Genomic DNA, 11,981 nt, shown 5'->3' with positions numbered 1-11,981 from the left:
TGTAATCATGTATTGCTCCTATATTTTCAGGCTATTATGCCGAAAGGAATGCCATCATTGTGTTTGCAGCATGTTTCCTGCCGGACAGTGACTGTGAGAATTATAACTATGTCATGGAAAACCTTTTTCTGTAAGTATACATGGACAAATCCCCAAAGCATGCAGGTGAAAGTGTTGCCTTGCAGCTTTCTCACAGATCAGTGACGTCACCGGGCTGCAAGGACACTCTGAACTGGTTTTCTATGATGTTTTGAATGTTATCTTATGATTCATAGAAAAGAACCAACGTGACTTTCTAAGAAAACAGGTTGGACAGTTTGTTTGAGACGACAGTGTTTTTTTTTTCAGTCATCTCTTTGTTGATAGGTATGTAATTAGTACGTTGGAACTGATGGTGGCAGAGGATTACATGATCGTGTACCTGAATGGCGCCACTCCTCGCAGGAGGATGCCTGGTTTTACCTGGATGAAGAGATGCTACCAGATGATTGATAGAAGGTAATGTTCCCCATAAAATACTCATCAGACAGAAGGGATGCTGTGTCCAAATGTGAGTGTTATTGTCTGAATAATTGCTTTAATTGCCTTCAAAGGCAGATGAAAGTTTCAAGACATCTTGAGCCAAGCAAAGATCACCAAGAAAAGGGGAGATTTTCTATTTTTCCTCCCTTTTTAGAGAGCCGGAGGCTCATCTTGGAAGCATTTGTCTGACTCACTGCAAAAATGTTTCACGTTATAGTCTTGTGAGCTTTATATGAGTTTTTCAAAAGGCTCCTATTTGAATTCCTGACACACCCACAGGAGTTTTTTTCATAATCCTTATTTTTATGTGGTTATTCAGGTTTCACTACTTTAAACCACACAAAATTATCTCTGAAATTTCACTTTGGAAGCAAGTTTCCTGAAAAGGCTGTTTATAACAATAATGTAGACCATTTATGGCTGTTCCTTCTGTGTATTTACTCCTGCTTTAGTTTTATCTCTGGTAACAAACTGACTAGCCCCACTTGTCTTTTATATTGTCCTGCAGACTAAAGAAAAACCTGAAGATGTTCTTCATTGTTCATCCTTCCTGGTTTGTTCGGACTTTGCTGGGAATCACCAGGCCCTTTATCAGGTGGCACTTTTTTAGTTGTACGTTTAAACAACTGATGAAAGAAATCATCTCGGTCAGAACATGAACAGCTTCATTATGAGCTGCTAAGTACAGTAGATATTGAAAACAATACAAGCCTAATCATCTTTATAGGTAGGTGAGAATTTATCATAGAAATGATGTCAAAACAGTCTAATGTCCCAATTATGGTGGAATGAAGGTTGCATTGAAACAGATTTCCTTCTAAATCTCAGTGTGTGAGACTAATAAGACTTTGGCTTTTCTAATCTGGCTGGGGATTGCTATAGTTTTTTTTTCCTTTCAAAATGGCCAAAGAGGGACATGGTCTTTGTTTACAAGCCACAAGCCTGCAGAGTTGCTAAGTCTGCACCAAGCTAATGCTGCAGTGCCGACATTTGTAATTCAACACCGGCCAGCAAAATTATAAAGATTCGGGATGCTCCGATCCGATCATGTGATCAGAAATCGGGCCCAATCACATATTTTTCAAAAGATCAGAAATCAGTTTGGATTTAACCTTTTTAAAACAACAAATGTGACTTTTTAAATTCATCCTGAGATAGATTTCAAACAGAACAACAATGCTAGTTTTAATTTCAACAGGCTCCTCTACATCAGTATTCTTTGTTTCTTGGAAGAAAACAACAGTATTAACTCACACAATCAGTCATCAGGATCCGCCAAGACTTGTTCCATTGTTCATGTTCTACCGAGGCATGTGTTCTCCATTTGTTAGCCGTTTAGCTAGCTGACCAAGAATACCTGGGAGGTGCCTTTTAGCCTAGCCTTGGTCAAAAACCTGCAGTAACCAAATTTGACCACTGGATTTTGCTTACGTCATTCTTACACAATGTATCTTTAAATGTATCCCATAATTATACATTATATATGGTTTTGTGTTCCACAGCTCCAAATTCAGCAGTAAGATCAAGTATGTGAACAGCCTGAGGGAGCTTGGAGAGTTAATTCCTATGGAGTACGTCCACATTCCACCCAGCATCATAAAGTGAGTCTGCGCCTCTCTCTCCATTCCGTGTTAACATGTTAAAAAATATTTTATCTTATCAAACAAGAAACTGCACTGTAGTTTCATGTGAACACTATAGTTCCTATCTATAGGATTTTTAACAATAGGGAAGTTTTGCCAAACCCAGCTGTTTTATAAATGTTAAAACACAAATGTGGCAGTGTGAGCGTCCTGTCACAGTGTCCCGATTGGTCATGCGCCCTGGCTACTTGGCCAAGGGGATGTCCCTTTGGCTGACTGGTTAGCGTGCATGACTCTCACCTGGGAGTCTGGGGATCGAATCCCACCCGGGCCCTCGTTTCTCCACCTTGCCACATTTGGCATTGTCGGCAGGATCCATGTAGTACTGTCAAGTAGGTCCATGGATGTGAAGTTTGTGGCACCCTGCGCGGGAGCACGAGGACGTGCTTGTGGAAAGAGGGGGCAAGATGTGGCAGTGTGAGCGTCCTGTCACAGTGTCCCGATTGATCATGCGCCCTGGCTACTTGGCCAAGGGGATGTCCCTTTTGGCTGACTGGTTAGAGCGTATGACTCTCACCCGGGAGTCTGGGGATGGAATCCCGCCCGGGCCCTCGTTTTTCCACCTTGCCACACAACCATTAATCTGTCCTGTCACCATAGCCTGATTCATCCTTTCTTTCATCTTACTGCACTTGCAGCACCTTCAGAGTTTAATCTGAGACATTAAAGAGTGTAGATAATGATAGATGCTGGGTTTTTTGCACTTATTCCAGAGAGAAACTCCTAGTAAACTGTGGAAAAATTGTATTCCAAGTGAAATTGGTGTATTTATTTATATATTTTTTTACTCTTGTCCCAAGGTATGACAAAAAGAGGGGTTTATAAAAGTTTACATGCATGAGGTAAATCTACTAACCAGCTTGTTTTTATCAGTGAGTTTTGTAAAACCAAACTAAAACAATCACTAAACATCACTTAGAATTCTCTCATCTTCAGACTAACGTTTCACTGACTTGTTGCCGTCTTCTTATCCCAAAAAATATTAACTAGTAGGAATGTGTATTGGTGAAATTCTGGCGATACAATGCGTATCACGACACAGGGGAGACGATAAGATATGTATCACGATATCAGCGCCGATATCAGTGATTTTTTTTAGACTGAAATTATTGTAGGAAAAATCAATAAACTGTCCAAACTGAAACGTAATATGTTTAACATGAGGTATCTGAACCCTAATAGAGGCATTTACATTTCAGTGGTGGAAATAAAACCCATTACACACTGCTGCCAACTAGCGGTTGGCGTTTGAATTACACCAGAATAAAAGAAAATACACAAATGTTTGCATGTAAATTCTTCAAAAAATTGGCTTTTGAACATCGATGGAATACCGCAGGAAAATATGTTGCAGTCTATTGCCATATAAATATCTTACATCCCTACAAACTAGTATCAGTATTTTCCTATTGCTCTTTGCCTGTAACGTGGCATTCATCTTGTGTCAATAATTTATTATACATACCGCATCTGAAGCTACATCCGATCTTCTGTGGGAGTTTAATCTAATTCCTACTGGAACAAATTTGAGACAAATTTAAATTTCATGGAGTTTCTATTGACTTGTAGTAAAATGTTGCCTCTTTGCAGAGAGTATAATCGGCTTTATTGCAACTTCTCTACTCTAGAAACAGTGGAGTAGCAGAAAAAGGTTAAATATTTGTAATTTTTAAACTCTCTGTGTGTGTGTGTGTGTGTGTGTGTGTGTGTGTGTGTGTGTGTGTGTGTGTGTGTGTGTGTGTGTGTGTGCGTGAGGTAAGACCAACCTTTCCCCACAGGTATTTTCATCGTATATATTAATAAATTCATAAACCAAGTTGCACCTCACTGCTCATTCTAAATCTACCTACTTGTTATTGCAAACTCAACAGATAATTTCCCAACCCCGTGCCACTGAAAGGAAGATTTTTATTATGTTGGTGTGAAACTACTATCATAAAGGAAATATTGAGTCAAAAATCTATTTAAGACAGTAACCTCCACTTCTTTAGAACAGACTCATATAACCACCACCATGAAGCACAGGTGCTTTTTTTCATTCTCCTTATACAAAAGTGGTAAACAAGCCATGAACCCTGATCATTTGCATGTGTACTGACACACTCGCCCTATTTCCTCTTGACCCTCCTCTAACTAATTGTTCTTCTCCCTCTAAATTAATGCTAAAACAGACTGGATATAGAATTGCAGAACACATCAGCTAAGTAAGTATAAAGCCATTATTTAGTTAGTGATTTATTTGTCATTAAATTTATTTATATTTCAACAACTGTTGATACATGTAATCATCCAGCAACAGGAAAAAAAACTGCATGTCAAATTTTATAAAACTAAACAGTTAAGTGCTTCCTTATGGGTATTTTTTTTTGGTCACATCTAAATGTTTCGAATCAGTAAATAAATTGTAAGATAACCAGAGATTGGGTTTGGAAAGCACGTATTTTGGGACGTAGGCAGTTCTGTGGGCGAAAATGCCTTGTTGATGCTAGAGGTCAAGGAGAATGGCCAGACTGGTTTGAGCTGATAGTAAGGCAACAGTAACTCTAAATAACCACTCGTTACAACCAAGGTAAATGGCCTGTATTTGATATAGCGCCTTCTAGAGTCCTGGAACCCCCCAAGGCACTTTACAACACAACCAGTCATTCACCCATTCACACACACATTCACACACTGGTGGGGATGAGCTACAATGTAGCCACAGCTGCCCTGGGGCGCACTGACAGAGGCGAGGCTGCCTAGCACTGGCACCACCGGTCCCTCCGACCACCACCAGCAGGCAATGTGGGTTAAGTGTCTTGCCCAAGGACACAACGACAGCGACAGACTGAACTGGGCTCGAACCTGCAACCTTCCGATTACGGGGCGAGCACTTAACTCCTGTGCCACCGTCGCCCCCAAGGTATGCAGAAGATTATCTCTGAACGCACAACACGCCAAACCTTGAGGAAGATGGGCTACAGCAGCACAAGACCACAATGGGTGCTACTCCTAAGAACGGGAAACTGAGGCTAAAATTTGCACAGGCTCACCAAAATTGGACAATAGAAGATTGGAAAAGTGTTTCCTGGTCTGACAAGTCTTGATTTCTGCTGCGACATTCGGATGGTAGGGTCAGAATTTGGCATCGACAATATGAAAGCATGGATCCATCCTGCCTTGTATCAACAGTTCAGGCTGGTGGTGTAATGGTGTGGGGGACATTTTTTTTTGGCACACTTTGGACCCCTTAGAACTCCGTGTACCCATCTTTTGATGCTATACTTCCAGCAGGATAATGCATCATGTCATAAAGCTCGAATCATCTCAGACTAGTTTCTTGAACATGAGCATGAGTTCACTGCACTCAGATAGCCTCCACAGTCACCAGATCTCCATCCAATAGTGCACCTTTGGGATGTGGTGGAATGGGAGATGCACATCATGGATGTGCAGTCATCAAACCTGCAGCAACGGGGGTGATGCTATCATGTCAATATGAAATAAAATTTCTGAGGAATGTTTCCAGTACCTCGTTGAATCTATGCCACGAAGAATTAAGGCAGTTCTGAAGGCAAAAGAGTCCAACCCAGTACTAGCAAGGTGTACCCAATAAAGTAGCCTATAAATGTTTATTTAAATATTATCACGAGCTGTGAGTGGCTGGATTCATTCTTTTAAAGGCAATAGTTTAACTGAGGAGCACAAAAGAAACGGTGTGATCAGCATCTGCTATTCATTCAATATTTACATGTTTTCTAGAAATACTGCGTACAAATCACTCATTCCAACAAAGTGCCTTTAGAAGTGAGCCACCCTTACTTTATCTTTGCACACCTTTTACACAAACAGTTAAAGTTAAAGTCCCATCAGTTGTCACACACACTGATGTGTGCGTGACACGTATTCTCCGCATCTGACCCATCCCCTGGGGGAGCGGTGAGCTGCAGACACTGCCGCACTCAGGAACCATTTGGTGGTTTAACCCCCCAATCCAACCCCTTAATGCTGAGTGTCAAGCAGGGAGTCTTTGGTATGACCCGACCAGGAATTGAACCATGATCTCCCAGTCTCAGGGCAGACACTCTACCACTATGCCACTGAGCTGGCATGTAATATCACTACTCTGTTTTTTAAAGACCTTGCTTTAGATTTGGGTCAATTTTTTCTTAGTTTTGTAATTCAAGATCAATCAAGAATCACCCTACCTTAGTCATTTAAAAGTTGTCATTTATACATACCAATGATGTGTATGCGTGCTTGCTTCCATGTGAATCTAACACTCCCAAGAACTAATAAACTTTTAAGACACTTGCATGCTATTGAAAATGAAGAATTTAGAAACACTGAGAGATTAATTCCAAGATAAAAGCAGCGTGTAACTTACTTTATAACCTCTCTGATAGAGAGCTAATAAAACAAATGGCAGTACAGTAAAAAAAATTTAAATGTACGTTTTAAAATAATGTTCTATTCATTTTACTTTTCCCCTCTTTGTAAAGAACACTTTCTTCCGCATCAGAAAGCGTCGTCAGGGTGATTTGTTTTTGTAAATAGTGAAACGGGTTTAAACAGTGAACTTGTTCTGGGAATGGAATATGAACAGAAACCCACAGATCAAATGCAAATGAGACACTGCAGCAAACCGAAACACGTTGTTTTGTTGCACTGTTTCTTTAGCTATCAAATTTTTGTCTCTGTCACAGAAAATGTACGCATTGGCCGTTTTCTGTTTCCTCTAAATATTTCTAAAGTGGGATAAAAAAGAATCTGGCAGCCACCGACCGTGCAAGCTCTCCCACGATGAGAGACGTCTGTAATCGTCAGGTACACTTCAACTGTAAGAGACATAACGTTAAAAAATTCTGAAAATCACATTGTAGGATTTTTTTTTTTGTATATAGATAAAAGGTTTCCTCAGTACTTTGTCAATGCCAACCAATTACCAGCAGAGGTCAAACATTTCTTGTAGCTCATCACCAGGTTTGCACACGCTGTAGCTGGCGTTTTAACCCATTCTTCCATGCAGATCTTCTCTAGAGCTGTGATGTTTTGCGGCTGTTGCTGTTGGGGATTCTCTATTGGTCTGAGTTCTAACTAGGCCACTCCAGAACCATGAAATACATTTTACGTAGCCACTTCTATGCCTGGACAGTGTGTTTGAGATTATTGCCATGCTGGAAGATCCAGCCACATTTCACCTTTATTGATGAAAGGCTCACGATCAAGTGGGGTTCCGAAAAAACATGATGGTCGTGAAACCAAGAACATCTAACAACATCTAAGATCTAAGAAAAGTCCTCGCCATCCTGTTTATTCTTAGCTGACTGCAGGATTATGGCAAGCCACTGTAGCATGTAATTCACAAACGCGTCTACTGTATCAGTGAACATACTTTAAACTGGATTACTGCCAAACCGTACATAATAAATACGTCACCATTAAACTTTTAGCAGTATAAATTAAATGTTATTAACATTTCCAGTAGCTTACTTAACATGTTAATGATATACTTACAATTTTACTGATTATAGTTTAATTATGGATATATTTAGATGATAGCGTGTTGTTTTGCACGCTATTGAACTGTTTTCTAGTCATACTTTCTTGTTAAAGTAAAAGAGAACGAGTTAAAATTGGTGCCATTAATACAAGTGGAAGATAGAAGAGTTTCTTTTTAAATACTGTATTTTCTGCACCATCAATCAGATTTATTTATAAAGCACTTTTCAAACAAAGTGCTACTCAGAGTGCTTTACAAAATGACCCCAGATTCCCATAACAGGTTAAAAACATTAACAGACATATGCAAGCACACACACACACACACACACACAAGTAAAAATTATATTTGGCTGAGTCCAGATGAGCCAAGTAAGGTAAGGCAAGGAAACGCCATCAGAGGAGCCGTGATGTGATTTCCTGGATTTTTTCCCATTCAGTCTCTTACAGTTGAAGTTTATTTTTGATCAAAATTACACACCTGAACTGGGACAACTTGGACAATCAATGGCTGCCAAATACTATTTTGCCCTACTGTAGATCCATTTTAGGAAACTGTATTTCATCATAAATGTTTCTTTTTCATCTCTTCTCTTCAGAGTGGATAAGGGGAGTTCTTCCTTTTAAGAAGAGGAAACACCTGGATGCTGCCTATTTTCTCCCTGTATTTTGCTGCACACTCCCACAGCATGTCTGAACATGAAAGCTGACAGCATGATGCTTATGGTAACATGGTTGTTACGAAGCAACTAGAAGTAAAACGGAAATGAAGATGCTGCATCTGAGGGTACTTAAAAACATAGTTCAGTAATTTTGTATTTGAATTGCAGAGACGGTCACTGTGCTGAAGGGAAGACATTCTGTACTGTTTAAAAGTTATACTCCCACATTTATTTATATTTATCAGGTAGTTTTTGTTCACTTTGTTCATGAAATTCTATATATTTAGTATTTTCCATTTTCCAGTTATACTGCCTTACTATGTTTATGTATTAATATTTATTAATATGTATCAATGTGCATTTTCTAAAGTGACACTTAAAATTATTACTAATACACTCAAAAGTTGTTACATCTCATCGGCTTGCACAAAGATTAAATTCTTCCTGGGTAATGGAGATGTTGTGCTTTAGTAAAATACTTAGAATATGTTAGTATAAAGTTATGAAGCTCTGTTTAGGCTGAAATCTGAGTTGACCAAATGACAAAACATATGATTCCATTAAAATATTGTTTTCTAATGGGCAAAGCCACAGATGTTTACTAGCATGATACTGAAAGTACATATTAGTTTATCAAGATGAAACTGGTTCCTGTTAATGGGAGTTTTATTTTTGTTGTGTTATGTAACTCAGCACTATATTTGATCATGCTGTTCTGGTGTCACCATGAAGTTATTCCAACTTCAAATGAAGTAGCAAAAACATTTAAAAAGTCCTCTATATTTGAGTAAATATTTAAAAATGAGTATAAATTCATCCTGTTCATCTTTCCAAAGGTGTTGCATGTTTTCAGCATTTACAGTTAAACACATTCTTTTAATCAGACCAACCAGAAAGAAATGTTATGATGAGTGAGTGCACGCGTGCAAGTACATACACAAAGGTGAAGATGAAGATGGGGATTACTTGAGTGAAATACTTTATTAAGAAAAAGTTGGATGAGCCATGTCTGTTTGTCATTTTTGTACATGATTTAATTTGTTGGAAAATACATACATTTGTTTACATCATTAAATGTCTCTTCCTCTCACACTGTCTTTTTTTTCTGTATATTTTATTTACAAGTGAAACTCAAAAAATTATAACGTATGGGGCTGAAGTTCATTTATGTCAGTAATTCAACTTAGACTGAGAGACCATCTACAGGTGCTGGTCATAAAATTTGAACATCATGACAAAGTTGATTTGTTTCAGTAATTTTCTTCAAAAAATTAAATGTGTATATTAGATTCATTCATTACACTCCGATATATTTCAAATGTTTATTTCTTAGATACTAGGTGAGGGATCAGACAAAGAGCAGCCCGAAGACCTCTTATGATGAATTATATAAATGGAAACCTCGCCCGGACGTGGGTCACCGGGGTCCCCCTCTGGAACCAGGCCTGGAGGTGGGGCACGTTGGCGAGCGCCTGGTGGCCGGGCTTTCACCCATGGAGCCCGGCCGGGCACAGCCTGAGGAGGAAACATGGGTCCCCGTTCCCATGGGCTCACCACTCGTGGGAGGGGCCAAAGGGGTCCGGTGCAGTGTGTGACGGGTGATAGTTGAGGGCGGGGACCTTGGCGGCCTGATCCTCGGCTACAGAAGCTGGCTCTTGGCACATGGAATGTCACCTCTCTGGTGGGGAAGGAGCCGGAATTGGTGTGTGAGGTTGAGAGGTTCCAACTAGATTTAGTCGGACTCACCTCAGAGCATGGCTCTGGCTCTGGAACCAGTTTCCTTGAGAGGGGTTGGACTTTCTATCACTCTGGAGTTGCTCCCACTGAGAGGCGCCGAGCAGGGGTGGGCATACTAGTTGCCCCCCATCTTGGTGCCTATACGTTGGGGTTCACCACAGTGAATGAGAGGGTAGCCTCCCTCCGCCTACGTGTGTGTGGGGGGGGGGACAGGTTCTGACTGTGGTCTGTGCTTATGCACCAAACTACAGTTCAGACTACCCACCCTTTTTGGAGACCTTGGAGGGGGTGCTGGAAAGCGCTCCTTCCGGTGAATCCCTCGTTCTGCTGGGGGACTTTAACGCTCACGTGGGCAATGACAGTGAGACCTGGAGAGGTGTGGTTGGGAGGAACGGCCCCCCTGATCTGAATTTGAGTGGTGTTTTGATATTGGACTTCTGTGCCAGTCATGGATTGTCCATAATGAACACCATGTACAGACATAAAGGTGTCCATACGTGCTCTTAGCACAAGGATACCTTAGGCCGCAGCTTGATGATCGACTTTGTTGTTGTTTCATCTGATCTGCGGCCGCATGTCTTGGACACTCGGGTGAAGAGAGGGGCGGAGCTGTCAACTGACCACTACCTGGTGGTGAGTTGGCTCAGATGGTGGGGGAGGATGTCGGTCAGACCAGGCAGGCCCAAACGTATCGCGAGGGTCTGCTGGGAACGTCTGGCAGAGTGTCCTGTCAGAAGGAGCTTCAATTCCCACCTCCGACAGAACTTCCAAAATGTTCCGGGGGAGGCAGGGGACATTGAGTCTGAATGGACCCTGTTCCGTGCCTCCATTGTTGAGGCGGCCGACCGGAGCTGTGGTCGCAGGATCATCGGTGCCTGTCGTGGTGGCAACCCCCAAACCCGCTGGTGGACACCTGCGGTTAGGGATGCTGTCAAGCTGAAGAAAGAGTCCTATCAGGTCTTTTTGGCCTGTGGGACTCCAGAGGCAGCTGACGGGTACTGGCAGTCCAAGTGGAACGCGGCTCGGGTGGTCGCCAAGGCAAAAACCCGGGCATAGGAGGAGTTTGGTGAGACCATGGAGCAAGACATCTGTACGGCTTTGAGGAGATTCTGGTCCACCATCCGGTGCCTCGGTGGGGAAAAGCAGTGCGCTACCAACACTATCTATAGTGGGGACGGTGTGCTGCTGACCTCTACTTCAGGACGTTGTGGATCGGTCGGCAGAATACTTCGAAGACCTCCTCAATCCCACCGACACGTCTTCCAGTGAGGAAGTAGAGTCTGGGGACTTTGGGTTGGCCTCTCAAATCTCTGGTGCTGAGGTCACTGAGGTGGTTAAAAAGCTCCTCTGTGGCAAGGCTCCAGGGGTGGATGAGATCTGCCTGGAGTTCCTTAAGGCTCTGGATGTTGTGGGGCTGTGTTTGCTGACGCGGCTCTGCAATATTGCATGGACATCGGGGCAGTCCCACTGGACTGGCAGACCGGGGTGGTGGTCCCTTTATTTAAAAAGGGGGACCGCAGGGTGTGTTCCAACTACAAGGGGATCACACTCCTGAGCCTTCCTGGTAAGGTCTATTCAGGGCTTCTGGAGAGGAGTGTCCGTCGGATTGTTGAACCTCAGATTCAGGAGGAGCAATGTGGTTTTCGTCCTGGCTGTGGAACACTGGACCAGCTCTATACCCTTAGGGGGATCCTGGAGGGTGTGTGGGAATTTGCCCAACCAGTCTACATGTGTTTTGTGGATTTGGAGAAGGCGTTTGACCGCGTCCCTCGGGGGGCCCTGTGGGGAGTACTCCAGGAGTATGTGGTACCAGGCCCTCTGATATGGGCTGTTAGGTCCCTGTATGACCAGTGTCAGAGCTTGGTCCGCATTGCCGGCAGTAAGTCGGGCTCGTTCCCAGTGAGAGTTGGCCTCCGCCAAGGCTGCCCTTTTTCAC

The 11,981-nt window shown here is 42.2% G+C and overlaps 1 protein-coding gene across 6 annotated transcripts in view; it reads left to right on the top strand.

Moving 5' to 3' along the window:
* The window catches only part of LOC107394009 (prune homolog 2 with BCH domain), a 43,770-nt gene extending 34,372 nt beyond the window's left edge, over positions 1-9,398 (top strand). For 4 of the 6 annotated variants that reach the window (XM_054731496.2, XM_015972710.3, XM_054731497.2 and 1 more), the window contains 6 exons: positions 31-130; positions 367-498; positions 1,031-1,117; positions 2,025-2,123; positions 4,337-4,369; positions 8,246-9,398. In XM_054731496.2, the coding sequence (XP_054587471.2) occupies positions 31-130; positions 367-498; positions 1,031-1,117; positions 2,025-2,123; positions 4,337-4,369; positions 8,246-8,273 (479 nt within the window). In that variant the 3' untranslated portion in view covers positions 8,274-9,398. Of the gene's footprint in view, positions 1-30; positions 131-366; positions 499-1,030; positions 1,118-2,024; positions 2,124-2,965; positions 3,008-4,336; positions 4,370-8,245 lie in introns of all 6 variants that reach the window. The other 2 variants (XR_008559226.2, XM_015972711.3) reach the window with 2 other exon arrangements.
* Positions 9,399-11,981: the final 2,583 nt, after the last annotated feature.

Source organism: Nothobranchius furzeri, chromosome 17, assembly GCF_043380555.1.
Source record: "Nothobranchius furzeri strain GRZ-AD chromosome 17, NfurGRZ-RIMD1, whole genome shotgun sequence".
Taxonomy (NCBI): Eukaryota; Metazoa; Chordata; class Actinopteri; order Cyprinodontiformes; family Nothobranchiidae; genus Nothobranchius; species Nothobranchius furzeri.
The sequence above is the reverse complement of the archived record's forward strand: the minus strand, read 5'-3'. Positions and strand labels throughout refer to the sequence as shown.